We start from the raw sequence: 20,276 nt of genomic DNA on the forward strand, positions 1-20,276 counted from the left end.
TCGTGTGTGTAATAATTTCTTCATGTGTATGATTATATGTGGCTCCTCACAGTATTATTTCAGGAAAGTGAAATTGTTGATGACTTTTAATTTCTAATTTATATTAAGTTTTGAGCAAAGAGTATTTGAGCAAACAGTATTGCTTTTGTAATTGGAGAAACAAAACCATTAAGGTTCATCTCTTTTGAAAAATGTGTAGGTGGAAGAATACTCCTTATTCATGTTTATATGAACAGCCAAAACATTTGCTGAGGACCAATAAAGAAGAGATAGCTAAATAGGAAGACATCCTATGTCTTATATATGAAAACTGTATATTCACATTTCAGTGTCCTGGTGTTTAGCTTGTAAGAATATTAGTTGTTACATTCTGATGTTAGTGCAGTTAGTTGAATCTAATTCTTATGGATATACTCAACACCTAACAATTCTAGTTTACCCTGAACAAAGAATGATCAGTCATACTATACGTTGTGTCGCATCTATGTATTCTCACAAAGCAGCAATTAGGGAAATTCCTCCAAGTTCATTGGCAAAGACCTGCCTCATTTGTTTATTATTAAAAAACTGTGGTTTAACTATTTAGTTAACCATTTTTTCTCTTCTTGGTCATTTCGTTATTTTCAATTGTTTTACCATTAACAGAAGTGCTTCACTAAACATCTTTGTAGCTTATGGTTGTACTGCTAATTCTGTGGGTTATATCCCCACAAGTAAGGTTGCTCGATTAAAGAGTTTATTTTTTCTGAGTTTGAAACATCACTTTACCATTTTAATGACTATGTCGTTTTAGAAAAATACTTGGCTCTTGTTAGTAAATAGAAGATTTTATTTTAAATTTTTTTTTTCAACGTTTTTTATTTATTTTTGGGACAGAGAGAGACAGAGCATGAACGGGGGAGGGGCAGAGAGAGAGGGAGACACAGAATCGGAAACAGGCTCCAGGCTCCGAGCCATCAGCCCAGAGCCTGACGCGGGGCTCGAACTCACAGACCGCGAGATCGTGACCTGGCTGAAGTCGGACGCTTAACCGACTGCGCCACCCAGGCGCCCCAGTAAATAGAAGATTTTATTTTATTTATTTATTTATTTTTTTTTTCAACGTTTTTTTATTTATTTTTGGGACAGAGAGAGACAGAGCATGAACGGGGGAGGGGCAGAGAGAGAGGGAGACACAGAATTGGAAACAGGCTCCAGGCTCCGAGCCATCAGCCCAGAGCCTGACGCGGGGCTCGAACTCACGGACCGCGAGATCGTGACCTGGCTGAAGTCGGACGCTTAACCGACTGCGCCACCCAGGCGCCCCATAGAAGATTTTAAATAAAACATTCTTTTCTCGTTGGATTGGATTTTTTAACTGTTAATATCCGATGTATCTTTGAGTTTATTTCTGGGTTTTGTTTTGCAGAGCATTTAGTTCATTTCTGTGCACTACAATGCTGTTTTGATAATGGTGATGACTTTATAGTAAGTTTTATTATCTACTGTGACAAATTCTTCTTGTTCTCTATCCAGTACTAAGTATATAATAGATGCTTCTTGTGTATTTATTAAGTTAATAAATAGATTTAATAAATAATAGATATTAATGTTTAATATTAATATCTTAATGTTTAATATTAATATCTTGTTTTAGGTTGGCACCCTTGTTACTTTAAGGGAACTGAAACTTGGCATGTTCATAGTGTCCCCTGTTAGCCAAGAATGCTATTACACTTTCTCAAGTGTAATAAACAGTGACATAGAGGACGAGTTGAGGAGATTTGGATGATCAGTTTGAACTTGGAAATATGAAGCGGGGGGGCACATGTTAGACATGAGAGAAATACTTTTTTTTTTTATATTATATGAAATTTATTGTCAAATTAGTTTCCATACAACACCCAGTGCTCATCCCAAAAGATGCCCTCTTCAAAGCCCATCACCTACCCTCCCCTCCGTCCCATCCCCCATCAACCCTCAGTTTGTTCTCAGTTTTTAAGAGTCTCTTATGCTTTGGCTCTCTCTCCCACTCTAACCTCTTTTTTTTCTTGTTTTTCCCTTCCCCTCCTCCATGGGTTTCTCAGGATCCACATAAGAGTGAAAACATATGGTATCTGTCTTTGAGAGAAATACTTTAATCTTTAGAGAAGAGACAGTTTGATAGTAAATTCCAAGGGTGAAAATGCTGGAAAGTACCCATAGTGCTCTCCTGTATAAATGTTATCACTCTTTTCCTTTTATCTTTTATTTTAAAAAATTTCAGGGGCGCCTGGGTGGCTTAGTCTCTTAAGTGTCCAACCCTTAATTTCAAGTCAGGTCATGATCTCATGGTTTGTAAGATTGAGCCCCTCATCAGGCTCTGCACTGACAGCGTAGAGCTTGCTTGGGATTCTCTCTCTCTCAAAATAAATAAACATTAAAGGAAATTTCAAACCTATATAATAAAGTATAACATATGTCTGTATTCCCTTGATCTAGATGTACCAGTTGTCAATATTTTTACTGTAATTGCCGATCCTGCTCTACTGTTCAGTTCTTGTCTGTTTTTCCCTCCTGCCCTCCCTCCCTCCTTTCTTCCAACCTCCCTGTGTGCGTGCACACTTGCATACACACATACACAGACTTTCTCTCACTCATTCACTCTCTACACATGCTAGATCTATATTTAGATGGGTGCTAAACCATTTTAGACTTGCAGACACGATGATGACATTTCACCCACATATGCTGTGTACGTCCTAAGAACCAAGGACATTCTCCTACATTACTAAATACAATATTCATAGTTCAAAAACTGAACATTGATAGGATTATCTGAAATACTGTTCATACTCAAATTTCCCAATAATGTCCTTCACAACCATTTTTCTCTCCCCAGAACTAGTGTCTGGGAAATGAAGAATCACATCCAGCCTTTAGTTGTTGTGTCTCCTTGAATATAGAAGAATATAAAAGTAACCCCAGCCTCTTTTTGTGTTTCTTTTCTTGATACTGACATCTTTGAAGAGTCCAGGCCAATTTTGCAGAATTGTTCTCAACTTAAGTTTTGTCTGCTTGTTCCTGATTAGATGCAGGTTAAATTTTTAGCAGAAAGAATACCTAGGTAGTGATATGTCTTTAGTGCCTCATTCAGTGCCGCACATGATGTTATTTTATCCCATTATTGATAATGTTAACTCTGATTACTTGATTAAGGGTATTGTTTACTTCTCTATATTAAAAAATTTTTTTCTAATTAATGGTCTATGGGGTGATACTGAATATTCTATTCCCCCCAATTTTTTCCCCAGTGGTTTTAGCATCCATTGATGGTTGTTTTGTTTGTTTTTTTGAGAGAGAGCACACATGTGTGTGCAAGCGGGGAAGGAGCAGAAGGAGTGGGAGAGAGAGAATCTTAAGCAGGGCTCATCCCACAACTGTGAGATCATAACCTGAGCCAAAATCAAGAGTGAGATGCACAACCTACTGAGCCACCCAGGTGCGCACCTATTGATGATTTTGGTCTCAATTATTACTTCAGTGTTCACAAAAAAAGTGATTTTCTAATTCTTTTATTTCTTCTATATTGATTAGTTGACATTGTTCTATAAAGAAGGCATTTACTCCCTGTTTTATTTCTCGTTCTTTTATTTTTTGCTATTATTACTGTAGACTGAGGGATTCTTTTGTTGTTGTTGTTCATTTGCTTATATTCCATTTTTGTCTTTATTTTGATGCTCATGTTTCTAAATCTGACTGATGGGAGCACCTTTTGGCTGCTTCTCATGCCCTTTTCATATGTCCCCATATGTTTTTGTGCATTTTCTTGCTGTTAAAACAAGATATTTTAAGGTCTATTTGTACTTTATCTGCTGTAGCCTTGGAATGAGCTATTTCTCCAAGAAGTCTTGTTCCATTTTCGTAGGAAATGATATTAGAAATCAGAATTTGGGTACTGAAGGTGCTTCTTTTTTCTGGGATGTCAGTGCTCACAGACGCTTTCGGTGAACAGAGCTGGAGACACTCTCAATAGACAGACAGGCAGGCAGGCAGGCAGATAGACATACAGATTTTTAAAATAAAAGCCTGTGTTCATTGTACTGCTACTAGTTCCTAGTCTTCAAAGGTTCTTTTTCTTTTTATTCCTTTCTATATTTATAATCTCTCTTCTTTCATAGTAACATGCCTGGATCCCTAGAAGTCTTGGTATATTTACTCATTTGCTCAATCTTGAAACAATGAAATTGCTATACCATTATGCTATACCATAGAATGCTGTTTGAAAAAAACATATCAACTTAACATAAGTACTTGATAGGTACTTAAGAACAGTTTACCTTAAGCAATTAAAAAATTTAGAGAATTCTCCTTTCTACTTGCTATTATGCTTTTAAAAATTATTTTATCTGGTAGTCCCACAGATTTTGTTTTGATGTAGCAATTTGCTAATTTTAACAATCCTTTTTCATTCTGGTAGTTGCAGATCTCCTGAGGGATATGCTATATAATAGCTTGCCTGTGCAGCAGAGATATACTTCTAATTGACTTATATTTAAATTTCATGTTAATTTTAAGGGAGCTCAGATTACAGGAATTATTGTTTGTGGGAAACTTTATCTTAGGCAGAGGTATTGATGTTCAAAAACACAGGAACAAATGTGGATCCAATAAATTATATGTGAAAGTAAGGCTGATCAGAAAAAAATTTGAGGGAATCTGGGTGGCTCAGTCACTTAAGCGTCTGACTCTTGGTTTTGGTTCAGGTCATGATCTTGCGGTTTGTGTGTTCGAGCCCTACGTTGGACTCTGTGCTGACATCATGGAGCCTGCTAGCAATTCTCTCTCTCCCCCTCTCTTTCTGCCCCTTCCCCACTTGCTCTCTCTGTCTCTCTCAAAATAAATAAACTTTAAAAAAAAGTTTAAAAAAATTAGAGAATAAGAGCTATAACTGGGATATTAGTTCTTATAAGCAATCATTTAATTTTGTTCTGCTTCTTGGCAGTCTTATTAAAAGGAATATTCAGTTGGATGACTTACATTGTTTAAGAAAACATTTTTGTATTGGATTATTGGAGGACTTTTATTGTGGGAATCATATCTATTTGTGTAATAAATGTACAAGTGTTTTTTGCATGATTATTTTAGCACTTTAATTAAATCATGGTTTAGGGAAGGCATTTCTTTTTTTAAAAAAATATTTCAGGAATCGAATTCAGGAAGTGTAAGGAAATTAGTATTTAACACATTCCCTAGACTCTTAGGATACAGATCACTTCATATGCTGTAGCACCATATGAAGAGGTGTAAAGGTTTATAGCGTTCTCTCTGAAACCTGATTGTTAGTGATATACACTTATTAATTGGTTCAAGTGTATTGTAGAATAATATTATGTTCTTCGGTTTCGCTCTCTGAATACTGAAGTGTAGATGTTTTCTGGTATTTATTAAAGAAAGAATCAAATACTTTTTGTGGTTCTGTATGGTACTAAGTACCAGGGAGACCAAAGAAAGCACATATTACTTCAGTACCTCAAAATAGCTTATATTCTTGTCTAAGTTTATTAGAATATTGTACACATAGAAACACCTTAATACACATTTCGAGCATTTAGATATTTTTTTGAACATTAATTTACTTTGATACTAAATTGTGCAAATCACAAAGTTTTATTTTTGAATGTTTACTTGCACTGTTCTGACCACTTATAAAAATCTTCAAGAATATATTGGTTTTGCTGTCCATTCTAATTTTACAATTATAATTTATTTCCCATCTTGATTTACTTCAATTTTCTGATTAGATTAGATTTATGAATTATAAGGCTAGAAAGGCTCTACACATACAACCTGGTTTTTCCCTTTGGTCTCTTCCAGGATTCCCCACTCCCTTTAAATAAAACCAGGATAGCTGATTTACTCTATCCCCAGGGAAGAATGTTGCAGAGTCTCTGGTAATACCTTGTCCCGGGGCTCAGCATCCTTTACGTTAACCAAAAGTCCCTGCTGCTATAAATAACGACATTTAGTTAACTAAGCAAGCAAATGACAAGAAACAAGGGAGAGGCAAATATCTCTGAAAGAGAACCTAAGAAACAACAGATAATGTGTACCCATTTACAAAATTTTAATTCATCTTCTTTGTTTTGTTCTTAGTGAAAATACAAAATGCTGTAATGTTTGTAGAAATGACCCCCTCATTTTCCCCTCCACCCCAAAAGACTGACTCTTTTTCAGTACAGTTTCGACTACTATTACTAACCCAAGTTATTTTTAAATTCTATTGCTGAAAGCCTCAGTTTTGCCATTTATTGAGGTATTTTTTTTTTAACAATTATTTTTGAGAGACAGAGACAGAGCGTGAGCAGGGGAGGGGCAGAGAGAGAGGGAGACATAGAATCTGAAGCAGGCTCCAGGCTCTGAGCTGTCAGCACAGAGCCGGATGCGGGGCTCGAACTCACAAATTATGAGATCATGACCTGAGTCGAAGTTGGACGCTTAACCAACTTAGCCACCCAGTGCCCCTGCCATTTATTGAGGTATTAATTGAAATATTAATGTATTTAGAGCAGAAATGTCGTTTTTTAGGGAATCTAGAGCAACAGCAAAGCGAGGTCAAACTGCCATAAGGATGGACACCAAGGAAGCTGTGTTTGAGACAAAAAGGAATCAAGATAAGGAGATGCAAAGTAGAGAAAAGCACTGGATACCTGGGGGAAGGGAGTGGTAGGTGGGAGTGGGTTGTGTGCCTCTAATGGCAAAGAATAGTTAGATTTCTGAAGAGGAAGCCATGAAAGGCTTATAGGAAATGCTAAGGATTTGGGTTTAAGTACTACCTTCCATAAGTTTTAGCTGACTTTTAGCTAGCTGAATTCTTTAAAAATTGATGAGGTTAAATGTTTCAATGGGGTGGATCCTAATACTCTGGGCTAGTGTTTCCTGTCTTGATAGTTATGCAAGACACTTGGTATTAGTTGGTAAAACCATTACCAGTACCCAGCTTCCGCACTAATGCCTGTTATTACTTGCAACTTGAAAGGGAATCTCTGATTGAAGCTTTAAACTCACAAAATGAGTACAGAACATTTAATTTTTCTTTTTATAATACAAAGATTGTGTTTCTCTTCTTAGCAACATGAACCGTGAAGACCGAAATGTGCTGCGTATGAAAGAACGGGAAAGGCGGAATCAGGAAATTCAGCAGGGCGAAGACGCCTTCCCACCTAGCTCTCCTCTCTTTGCTGAACCATACAAAGTTGTAAGTTGTCTTTTGAATGTTCCCCCCCCCCGCCAGTAGTGTGACAGTTTTCCTTTTAAGAAAGTGTTTAAAATTGAATTTTTATAGTAGGAAAGAGTTACTAATATGTATACCATTTAACATTTTTTCCTTTCCTCTAAATCAGAATGTCCTTTTTGGGGATAAACTTGTCATTGGAGTATAACATGCAGAAAGGTACACAAAACAAGTGTTTTAGCTGAAAGAATTTTCACAACATGAACACTCTTATATAATCAGTATCTAGATCAAGAAACAATATTGTTAGCATCAAACCCATACCTCCTTCCATCTCCCCTTTGCTATCTCATAGTCTTGAAAATGTGGTCTGGATTAACTCAAGCATTTGTCTCTATATTCTTGGCTTTACCACTAATCCTGGGCAGGCATTTCACCTTTCTGAATTAAATTAATATTTTGTAAATGGGTACACGTCATCTGCTGTTTCCTAGGTTCTTTGGGTATAACATCAATCAAAGACACTCATTTCAGATATTCTTTGTGTCTGTCTTGTTTCTTGCCATTTGCTTACTTAGTAAACTAAGTATCAATGACTATTAGTATGTTTGAATAAATGTGTTTTCACTATCAGTCTGGTTCCTTTTTCTGTTACCGTATACTAAGTTATCTTTCTTTTTTATGTGGTTAATTAACAGATTCCAATTTACGTTAAAAGCATGTTGTCAGAGACGTTCAATAAATTGAACCAATTGCTATTTTTATAGCTATCATCGTACTTGATTTGGGATTGCATAAAACAGTACATATCACTTCTGATTGACTCTAACATAGCTGTAGTGGACATAAATGTCTCTAATACTTGATTTGCCTTTGGCTTTCATTTGATCTAGCCTTACATTTTTAAAGGCTTAGGCTATGTATGGTGGCTGTAATAGTATATATTGTCACAGTAATGACCATTGTGGGTTTGCAGTAAGAGATTGAGAGTGTATTAAACTTTTTTTTCTGATGAAATATAAATATAACACATAGTTTGACTTTGTTCTTAAAACATTTGGTGTTTGTAGAAGCCATTTATGAGATCTGTAGAAGCCAATGTCCTTTAGAATATTTGTGTTTTAGCATGAATGTTTTTCACTTTCAGTGTTTGTTTTTTTTTTTTGTCACTATAAAAATTATATGTTTGGAGTTTGCTTTTGAGATGTTAACCTTAAGATAGGACATGAGGTTTCTCTTTGAAAAATCCCTTTGCATTTGAAGTTTGGAAAGTCCGTTTAGAAGCATCTTTTATTTTTGGTTATGCTAATTATATAATTTTATTTTGCAATTTTTTTGTAGACTAGCAAAGAAGATAAGCTATCAAGTCGTATTCAGAGTATGCTTGGAAATTACGATGAAATGAAGGATTTCATAGGAGACAGATCTATACCAAAGCTTGTTGCAATTCCCAAGCCTACAGTACCACCAACAGCAGATGAAAAATCGAATCCTAATTTCTTCGAACAGAGACATGGGACCTCTCATCAGAGTAGCAAATGGACTCCAGTAGGACCTGCTCCCAGTACTTCTCAGTCTCAGAAACGGTCCTCCGGCTTGCAGAGCGGACACAGTAGCCAGCGGACCAGTGCAGGTGGCAGTGGTGGCACTAATAGTAGTGGCCAGAGGCACGACCGTGACTCATACAGCAGTAGTGGGAGCAGTAGTCGGAAAAAAAGCCAGCATGGATCGGAACACTCCAAATCACGCTCTTCCAGCCCTGGAAAACCCCAGGCTGTTTCTTCATTAAGCTCCAGTCATTCCAGATCTCATGGGAATGATCACCATAGCAAGGAACATCAGCGTTCCAAATCACCTCGGGACCCTGATGCAAACTGGGATTCTCCTTCCCGTGTACCTTTTTCAAGTGGGCAACATTCGAATCAGTCTTTCCCACCTTCATTGATGTCAAAGTCCAGTTCAATGTTACAGAAACCCACTGCCTATGTGCGGCCCATGGATGGACAGGAGTCCATGGAACCAAAGCTGTCCTCTGAGCACTACAGTAGCCAATCCCATGGCAACAGCATGACCGAACTGAAGCCCAGTAGCAAAGCACATCTTACCAAGCTGAAAATACCTTCCCAACCATTGGATGTAAGTCACACATTTAAAACTTTTATTTATTTTTTAAATGTTTATTTGAGAGAGGGAGCAAGTGAGGGAGAGAGAATCCCAAGCAGGGTCCATGCTGTTAGCCCAGAGCCCGTTTCAGGGCTTGATCCCATGAACCGTGAGATCATGACCTCAGCTGAAATCAAGAATCAGATGCTGAACTGACTGAATCACCCAGGCGCCCCTAGAGCTTTTACTGTTATGACTCTGTGAAGCAGTTTGTCTCTCTGTTGTTGTTGGGTTTTTTTTTTAATGTTTATTTATTTTGAGAGAGAGTATGAGCAGGAGAGGAACAGAGAGAGGGAGAGACAGAGAGAGAGAGAGAGAGAGAGAGAGAGAGAGAGAGAGAGAGAATGCCAAGCAGACATTGCGCCGTTAGCACAGAGCCCAATGTGGGGTCAGTCTCAGGAACAATGAGATTGTGACCTGAGCCAAAATCAAGAATTAGACACTTAACTGACTGAACCACCCAGGCGCCCCTCTCTGTTTTAATGAGAAGGTGTATATATGTTTAAAAAAAGGCTTGTCATTGACTCTCAAGTGGATCCACAGACCTGTTAACTTCCCCTCTTGGGCAGTAGAGAAAATGCCATTCACTATTTTGAAATATTCAAATAACAGTTACAGAATAAAAGCACGATCTGTGAGATCAATATCTTAGATTTCCTCCTTTTGATTGTATGAAATAATACATATTGTGTTTAAAAAAATTAACTTGTTTTCTCATTGTGATACTCATGAATGAGATGTGGGCAGTGGTTCCTTGTAGGGAATGTTAAGATTTTTGAGGATTCATCCAGTTGGTAATGTTGTGTGGTTTGGTTTCCATGATCTTTTCTCTGGTTAAACTTAAAAGGTTTGAGGCAGCTGCTCTAAATTCATAGTGGTGGTTTGAAATTTACAGCATTATAACTGTATACCAAGCATCAGAATAACCAAAGAAATTGAGCATTCATTGTGAAATAGAAGTTTTATCTTTTAATGTAAATTTTAAAATAAAATTTTCAAAAGTAGTGTCAGTAACTGAAAGTCATAGTTTATAGCTTAAAACGTGGTTGAAGGGATCAAGGATAGGTAAGGTGCTATTTTGAGAACATTGAAACATTTTTCCTATGGACTTGGGAAACTGTTGTTCATGGCATGTGTCATCTAATCACTCCTTGCAAGAGAACAGTGACGTGGTTGTTTGTTCTTTCTTCAGATGACATGATCCTTGGAGGTGGATTTGAGTTCACACTTTAGCTCTCTAATTCCTGATTGTGCTTTAGAATAAACAACTTTTCCATAATTTATGAAAAGCTATATAAAATGTCCATTCTGTTCCAGACAAGTATCCTTTCAATAATATTGGTTTTATTTTGTTTGAAATGATACATTTCAGTATCATGGAATATTTTGTATATAAATAAATACTTTAAATTTTTGATAAGTTTCTCACCTGAAAAATAACATTTAAAAATTTATTTCTAATCTAAGAAAGATAGGACTTTTTAAAACTTCTGAAAAATACAAAGTTCTTTACATCCTGTACAGTTGATGATTAAAATTTTTTAAAGCTTGAAAAATTGACATTAAAGGAACTTTGTCCAAAGGTTCTAATTAGTGTGGTGATTTAGAGTAGTGGGATCAATAAATATGTCTTTAAATTTAATTCACTTTCTAGCAATGTTGTTAAATCTGTACAACAAATGATACAAATCTAATAATAAATGACTCCAAATTTAATGTGTGTTTCTTTTCCTCTTAAGGCATCTGCTTCTGGTGATGTGAGCTGTGTGGATGAAATTCTTAAAGTAAGTTGTTGATTTTTTTTTTTTTTATAGTTTCAGTCTTTTTTATTTATGATGCTCTGCTATCTTTTTCTCTCTTCTCCCCAATATTTCTCAAAGGATCTGAAGCAGGAAATTGCTTACATGCATAACCTCATTATGTCCTTAAAAAGTAATTGACTCTATTTTGCTTATTTTCATACTTAGTTTCTGAATCATTTGGTTTGTTTACTGTCTGCCCTCAAAGAACTGGTTTTGTTTGTTTTTCATTTTTAAGTAAAGCAAATTCCAGGTTTAATACTTTGCCTTGAAAAGAGGAAGAAAGCAAATATAATTGCACTTTCTAAGGCTGATCAGTTAATTTAAGTGCTAAAAAACTCAGTAATTACCAGTCAAAACATTTCATTGAAAATACTTGCTTTGTAATTCTTCTGTACATACTGGTCAAATCCTACAATGAAAGACCTCTGAATATTGCTCATTTTGAGTGTTGAGTGGAATATGTTTAAAAGTGACATGTGACCAAAATGTGTATTCCTCTTTTGGGAAAAGAAAAAGTTGTCTGTCGGAAAAAGAGAAAGTCCAGGAAATTAATGAGTGACAGTGACTGCTTTTGGCTCAATAGAGAAAAACTGTTAAGTTACATATAACTTGTACTTTTTGCATAAGCTCCTGAGTTTTTGTGTCTATATGTGCATCTCACTGTGGATACTTCTGAAAGACTACTTGCTTTGCTGCCTCCACTTTATTCTCTCCTTCCTTTCTTCAGCCCACTGCAGTCTTTGATATACTTCTATCATTCTGCTGAACCTGTTTGTCTAAGGTCATTATCTTCCCCTTCACTGGGGCTTTCATTTGAGTTCTCTGCTGTTTCTGCTGTTTTAAAGAATTTTTATTTTTTACTTCTGGAAACCTGATTCTTCCTTCCCTTGACTGTTACTATGCTTCACTGTTTTTATTTCCTTCCACCCTTGTCTCATTCTCTGCCTTTTGGAAACCTTTGTGTCTTCTCCTCTCTTTATTTATTTTTTAAATTAAAAATTAAAAAATTTTTTTATTTTAGAGAGAGAGTGGGAAAGGGGGCCTGGGGAGGAGGGAGGGAGGGAGGGAGAGAGGGAGAGAGAGAGAGAGAGAGAGAGATAGAGATAGAGAATAAATCCTTAGCATGGAGCCTGACATGGGGTTTGATTCCACAACCCTGGGATCATGACCTGAGCCAAAATCAAGACTTGGGTGCTCAACCGACTGAGTCACCCAGGTACCCCTTTTATCTTTTAAATATGGGTCCTTTTTTCTAGCTTCTCCTTTTCTTTTTGCTCTGTCTTAATTTTCCTTTATTGTTAATAGCTTCAACTATTAGCAGTTCAGTCTTTATCTCCTGCTTAGCCTCCCTTGGGTTGTGGTTTATGTCTCTTCCTTGCCTCGTAGCTGTGTGTCCATTTGCATTTCTCCCTGTTTTTTTTTAGATTCATCATGTCTAAAGGCAGATTTATTAGACTTCTTTCTATTAGTGGTACTACCATTCTCATGTGCTTATAAGTGTAAAATCTTCATTTTCTCTCATGTTCTGTTTAATCACAAAACTACATGTATGCTTTGAATACTCCTTGGAAATACCATTCCTTTATTTCCATTTCTGCCACGTTGAGCTTCAAAAATTGCAATATACAGTCCTTGCTTTGCCTTTCTGCCTTGAGTCTCCCTTTTCCTCTGTCATCTATATTGCTACCAGATTCTCTTTTTAATCCATTGTCTTCATAAGTTAATTTCCTTTTTAGAAGTTTTCAGTGAGTCTCTAAGCCCCATAGAAAGAATAGTGTCCAGCTTCAACATTCTAGACCTTCTATAGGCCGGTTCTAACCTCTTTTGCTATTGATTCACCACTTTTGCCAAATTGGTTTCACTAAGGCATATACTTACTTGCTCTTTTACCTTTTTAAAGTAAACTTGTGTGAAATATGTTTCTCCTTAGTCTTCAGTCATATATAGATTCTATTTTTTTCTTAGAATCCCAGTGAAATCCTTCTTTCCCCTATGTCAGACCATCAGATCACAAAAATAAGTCTTTCCTTTGAATCTCACATAGTGTGCATTTTTCAGTTGCCATGTATATAAAAAGTTTAACAGCATTTATCTTTTCTCTTGCATCCTCAAAAATGCATGATATTATAATACCTGGAGGAATCTTAGATTTCTTATATTTAATTACTCTTTGATGTTACTGACCATTTATTATACATTTTGTATATACAGGGCTTGGCACATGGCCTTGGGTTTAATAGGTGCTCTGACATTTAATGATGGAGTTACATAGATTTTCTGTTGAGAGTACTTTGGTATTTGAAGTGTAAAATGCACACTGAAAACCTAGAGTGCATGAGTTTCTGTTTCCTTTCCCTGTATGCAGTGTGTAAGGAACTTCTGGTCCTGACTGCCTTCATGTTTTCTTGATATTTGTAGTCCTACTGTTTCTAGGAACTCCATCATGAACTTAAAGAAAAAACGTTTTAATCTAAAAATGATACATGTTTATTGTAAAATAAAAAAAGATTAATTCAAGGCTTACTAATTGAGCACCTGCCATTATCAAGCCCTTCAGATACAGTGGTGATAATAATGATAGTATTGCACCCTTTGAATTGATGTTCTAGAGTAGGATATTGGAAATAATCAACTATGTAATATTATTTGAGAACATGAAATGCCATTGAAAATGAAAGCGTTGTAAGAAGATAAAGAGCCATTACAGTGCAGGTGGCTGTTTTATGAGGTTCAGGTAGTATAGACTGTATCACATGCCCGTGTCCCTTCCTCCTCCTGTCATTCTGTTGCCCACAGGTAGCTAGAGATTTTTTTTCATATATGAGCATTTACTAGCACATAGACTATGATTTGTATTTATCACTTAACAGTATATTGTGGACATGATTTCATATCAGTAGTTAAAATTACTCATTTTACTGTCTGGTTGGTGTTCCATTGTATGACTGTCTGGTAATTATTTCTGTGCTGTTGGATATGTAGGTTGTTTCCATTTTTTAAGCATAGGCCCCTTGAACATGTATTTTTACCTAACTATGTGGGTATAGCTACAGAGTAAATTCCTAAAAATTGTACCACTTTTAATTTATTGTATTTTCTCAGTCTACCTGATGGCTTACTTTGAGCTATATGCCAGAAATAAAACACTCCCTCCTTATTCTAAATCTGATTTTCTCTCTTTCCCCTGCTCTTCTAACATATACATTGTGATCTTATCCAAATCTCCACTTGAACATAGTTGGCATATGATTAAACAGAAGGCATTGAACGAAATCATACTTATGGCCTTGCTTGTCTGTCTTCCTTTTCATGTGCTTTTGATATCTCTCTTCTGATTTCCTCCACCTGACCAAAACTTCCTATCAGTTAATAGGTTCTGCAGCCAGACTTCCTAGGGTGCAACTGTGTGTCCATTACTTACTACGTGTATGACTTTTAATGGACAACTTCTGTGCTTCAGCTTCATCCTACGCAGAGTCAGGGTAATAACAGTATCTACCTCCTAATATCATTGTGAGTACCAAATGAGGAACAGACAGGTAAAACAGCACAATAGGTGGCCCATTACAGGCACACAGTGTTACCTCCTTTTCTTATTATTACCCCCGTCACAGCTCTCACAGCCGGCTCTTCCTCAGTAGCATTGTACTGTGTGCCTTGTGTTTGATCACAGGCTGATTTCTGTGACATTTCATGGGTTTCGGCATCCTAACTCCAAGCTTCTTGAAGCCAGGGAGTGTATATTATTTATCTTACTGTTTCCTGCCCCCATAGTGCTTTGCACACAATTGTGCTTAATTAATACTTACCGATCAAGTATGTATACTTTTGGAGGAGCTACCATGAAACCAGCATTTATAATATAAATCTGGTTTTTAGCTATGTAACTTTTATCCTTGAACTGGTTGAAAACAAACTGTAATAATTACATTTCAGGAGATGACGCATTCATGGCCTCCCCCTCTAACGGCTATTCATACACCATGCAAAACAGAACCTTCCAAATTTCCTTTTCCAACTAAGGTAAGTAAATAACATGTGTCTTTGATTCTGTTAGAAAACTCTCAATGGCTTCACTAAAATCATATGAATTCAAAATTGTCTTGCCATTCCCATTCTAGTGGGAGACAGACAATAAATAAGTGAATAAATACATAAGTTCAGATAGTGATAATTGCTATGAAGAAAATAAAACAAGATAACGGAATCAAGAGCGACTTGGATTAAGAAGTTCTTGAAAAAGCTTTGGAGGCAATTGGGAAGAGAATTATTCTTTTATCCTTTTAAAAAGGCATCAAAGTTTGTTGGAAACTGTTATGGTATTCTAAGCTGCAGGCGCTAAGGCTTCTCAGACTGTCTGAGGAACTCCTTTCCATTGGACGTAGCAACTGTAAATATGTGCTATGGATGGAGGTTCCTCAGACAACAGTTCCAAGCTCATCTACAATCAGCAGATATGCTTTTTTTTTTTTTTTACATTAATTTATATTTACACGAACAATAAAAGAATATATTTTCCTTGTGGAAGTTTGATCAGGACCCCTGATAATAGCTTTCCCCAATTTTGCCTCCTCCATCTTACCGGAGCTACTTTCATACATACCTTTGCAAGTCTTTTCATATGCATTTACATACATATATATGTGATCATTACATGTAAGCACTTTCTCATGTACTTTATTTCTGCACCAGTTTATTCTATATTTTTAATCAGCAACAGGTCTGAAAGACCTCTCCATGTTATTATGTATCTTTATTGTATACTGATAATATATTACATATAGAGGTATTTTACTTCTTTTATTTGCATCCATGGTATAAATGTATCTTAGTTGAATTATTTTACTTTGGTATCTAAGTTGTTGCCAAGTTTTCATTTCTATAAACATTGCTTTAGTGGGTATCTTTTTCATGCCTTCTTGTGTGCGTGAGGTTTTTTTTGGGTGAAAAGTAAGAAGTAGAATTATTGATTATATATTTAATATATATTCTTAAATTCCCTCCATATCAGTTGTACCAGTCAGTACTCTCACTTGTAGTCCCTATTATTCCTCACATGCACATCACCATTTGTTATTTTAAGCACCAGTCTTTTGAGTGCAAGATGGTATTCCGTTTCCAAGATTACTCATGGGGTCCATCTCTTTACACATTTGTCATCCATGTGATTTCTGTGTGGATAAATTTACCTGTTTCCTCTGCTCTTTGGCTTGCATCCTTCACTTAAAATATTTTAGGAGGATTTCTTTTTGTGTTTATTGTTTTGTGAATTCTGGATTTAATAATTTCTTCTATATGCTGTAAATGTATCTCCCAGTTAGAGTCTTTTTAAGTATTGTGGTCCAGAAGATGTTAATTTTGATGAATATGTAGAATTTTCTCTTTCACGAAGCTGTTATTTTTTAATGTCTTATTAAAGAAGCTTTCTCCTTTCCTGGGATCATAAGCACACCCCCATTTTTTATTTTAACGTAATTGCAGTTTTGAATAATTAGAACATTTCCATCACTGCCAAGTCCCCTCACGTTTCTTTGCAATCTGCCTCACCCCCACCACTGGCCCTCACAATTACTGATATGTTTCATGTAGCTGCAGATAAGTTTTGCTTTTTCTAGAATTTCACATAAATGGAAGCCATGCAGTGTGTAATTCTTTTGCATATATGTTTGCCTTCTTTTGTTCAGCATGTATTTTTGGAATTTGTCCATGTTCATGAACATATCAGTAATTTGTTCTTTTTTATTCCTGAGTTTCTTTTTATTTGTGTTGTATGAAAATACCAGAATTTGTGTATCCATTTACCTGTTGATGAACATTTGGGTCTTTTCCAGATTTGTGCTATTAAGAATAGAGTATCTATAAATAGTGACTTACAAGTCTTTGTGTGGACTTAAGTTTTCTCTTTTCTAGGGTAAATACTGGGATATATGGTAAAAAGTCAAATTGCTGAGTCATATGCTGAGTTCATATTAAGTTGATACTAACCTAATATTTTCCAAGGTGATTTTATCACGCTTTTACTTCACCCCACTCGGATCCCTCAGTAGTATATGATAGTTTGATTTGTTCTGCATCCTTGTGTACATTTGGTATTGTCTGTTGAGTTTTAGCCATTTTACTGGGCACGCAGCGGTATCTCCTACTAGTTTTAGTTTGTAATTTCCCTGATGACTAATGATGTTGAACCTCTTTTTATGAGCTTATTGACTATTCTTTTGGAAGTGCCAGTTCAAATCTTTTGCCGTGGGGTTGTGTGTGTGTGGGGGGGGGTGGTGGCCCAGCTAGGTAGGGAGTGTTATTTGTAGTTTTCTTTAATGTCTGTATTTGATTTTGGTATCTGGGAGTGCTGGCTCTTTAAAAGGAACAGGGAAAAGTTCTCTTCATCTTTATATTCTGAACTGGTTTGTGGAATTTAGTATTAATTCTTCCTTGAATGTTTTAATACACTTCAACAGCGATGCCATCTGGGCCCATAGTGGTCTTTATTGGAAGTTTTTAAATTATAATTTCAAAATTTTTATTAGATGTAAGAGCTATTCAGATGTTCTGTTCCTTGTGTCAATTTTATAATTTCCGTTTCCTCTAAGTACTCAAATTTATTGACATAGAGTTATTTGTAAATAATATAAATATTCTTTTAATGCCTCTAGGATCTCTAGTGGTCATTTTTTCCCTTTATTGGTGATTTGCATTTTCTCTCTTTTTTTCATTTTCCTTGACTAAACTAGCTAGGTTTATGAGTTTTACTGATCATTTCCAAGAACCATAGTTTACTTTTTTCAGTTTTCTATTTCTTTGTTTATTCCTTGTCTTCATTCTACTTATTGTGAGTTTCATTTACTTTTAACTTCTTTTTTTTATTTTATTTTCTTTTTTAATTTAAATTACAGTTAGGTAACATACAGTGCAATACTGGTTCCAGGAGTACTTTTCTTTTAACTTTTTCAGATGAAGGCTTAGATAGTAGATTGTAAAACCTTTCTTGTTTTCTCTAAAACTACAGTTTACCTCTGAGCCCTACTTAAGGTGTATCTCACAAATTGTGTTATATTGTTTGTATTATCATTCATTGCATAATATTTCTTTTTTTTTTTTTTTTTAATTTTTTTTCAACGTTTTTTTATTTATTTTTGGGACAGAGAGAGACAGAGCATGAACGGGGGAGGGGCAGAGAGAGAGGGAGACACAGAATCGGAAACAGGCTCCAGGCTCTGAGCCATCAGCCCAGAGCCTGACGCGGGGCTCGAACTCACAGACCGCGAGATCGTGACCTGGCTGAAGTCGGACGCTTAACCGACTGCGCCACCCAGGCGCCCCGCATAATATTTCTTTATTCCTGTGTGACTTCTTCCTTGATCCATGGGTTATTTAGAAGCATGTGGTTTTATTTTCAAATATTTGAGGATTTTCCACATACCCTTTGTTACTAATTTTCTAATTTATTTATGTTCTTGTTAGAGAATATATGCTATATAATACCAATTTTTAAAAATTTATTAAATGTTTTATGGCCATTATATGATCTTTCTTGGTGACCTTTATGTACACTATATAGAATATGTTCTGTATATATCAAATCAAGTTAGTTGAGAGTGATTAGTCATCTACATTTTTACTCACTTTCTATTCTATCAAGTAATGAAAGGAGAGTGTTGACATCTGCACCTGTATTTATGGATTTTTCTGTTTCCTCTTTGAGTTTTATCCATTTTGGGTTCATGTGTTTTGAAGCTTTGTTTATTAGGTATATACACATTTAGGATTGCTGTATCTTTCTGATAATTTGATCCCCCCCCCTTTTTTTTTTTCCATCATGAGGTGTTGGTTTTTATATCTGGTATATAGCCATTCATGCTTTCTTTTAATTTACCATTGACAAGGTTTAACGTTTTCTATTCTTTTATTTTTAATCTATTGGTGGCTTCATATTTAAATGACTTTCTTAAATGTTTATTTTGAGAGAGAGTGTGTGCACACACAGGTGTGTATGTGCAGGGAAGGGGCAGAGAGAGAGAGAGAAAGAGGGAGAAAGAATCCCAGGCGGGCTCTGTGCTGATAGCAGTGTAAGGCTCCATCTCCTGAATCTTGAGATTATGACCTGAGCTGAAATCAAGAGTCGGATGCTTGACTGACTGAGCTACCCAGGCGCCCCTGAAGTGAGTTTCTTATAGTCAGCATATAATTTGGGGTCTTGGTTTTTTAGTTTGCCGGTCTCTAGCATTTAATCTTGGAGTGTTTAAACCATTTCCTTTTAATGTAGTAATTGATATTGATATTGTAGGGTTTTTTTTTTTGTTTGTTTTTTGTTTTTATTGTAGGGATTAAATGTACCTGACAATGTTAAATGTCCTATTTGCTATTTGTTTTCCATTTGTCCCAACAATTCTTTCTTTGTTCTTTTTTTGAGGTTCTTTTGGATTGAATAATTATTTTTAATATTCTATCTGGAATTATTTAATAGGTATACTTTTTTTTTTAATTGTAAAATTAAAGCTTGAGTTTATCAAAAGACTTTGAACTTAATTTCATAGTTCTGGCTTATGAATGCAAGTCCATTCATAATTTTTTTTTAGGTGACAGTTTTATTAAGGTACATAACATACATACCATACAGTTAATTCATTTAAAACATACAGTTAACTGGTTTTTAATATATTCGTAGTTATGTAACTATAACCACAATTATTTTAGAACATTGTCATCACCACCAAAAGAAACCCTATACTACTTAGCAGTTACCCTTCTGTATCTTCCAGTCTCATACCCTAACCCCAAAGCAGTCACTACTCTACATTATTTCTCTATTCATTTGCCTCTTCTAGACATTTCATATAAATTGAAGTATACAATATGTGGTCTTTTATGACCAGATATTTTTACATCTGGCATGATTTGTTTATGTTATATATCATTATTTTGTTCCATTTTATGGCTAAATGTATATTTCATTTTATGGATATATCACATTTTGTTTATCTTTTTATCAGTTGTTTGGCATTTGGGTTGTTTTCATTTTTTGGCTATTATGAGAATTGCTGCTATAAACGTGAGTGTAGAAATGCTTGTGTAGACATATGTTTTCACTTGGTTTTATATACCTAGGAGTAGAATTGCTGGGT

General features: G+C 35.7%; 1 protein-coding gene across 3 annotated transcripts in view; it reads left to right on the forward strand.

Annotated features, from left to right (window-relative positions):
* AFF4 (ALF transcription elongation factor 4) overlaps nt 1-20,276 on the forward strand; it is a 97,838-nt gene that overhangs the window by 27,219 nt on the left and 50,343 nt on the right. For 2 of the 3 annotated variants that reach the window (XM_058736465.1, XM_058736475.1), the window contains exons 2-5: nt 7,090-7,216; nt 8,534-9,328; nt 11,095-11,139; nt 15,094-15,180. In XM_058736465.1, coding sequence (XP_058592448.1) covers nt 7,094-7,216; nt 8,534-9,328; nt 11,095-11,139; nt 15,094-15,180 — 1,050 coding nt within the window. In that variant the 5' untranslated portion in view covers nt 7,090-7,093. The remainder of the gene's footprint in view (nt 1-7,089; nt 7,217-8,533; nt 9,329-11,094; nt 11,140-15,093; nt 15,181-20,276) is intronic. The other variant, XM_058736485.1, reaches the window with a different exon arrangement.

Source organism: Neofelis nebulosa, chromosome 1, assembly GCF_028018385.1.
Source record: "Neofelis nebulosa isolate mNeoNeb1 chromosome 1, mNeoNeb1.pri, whole genome shotgun sequence".
Classification (NCBI taxonomy): domain Eukaryota; kingdom Metazoa; phylum Chordata; class Mammalia; order Carnivora; family Felidae; genus Neofelis; species Neofelis nebulosa.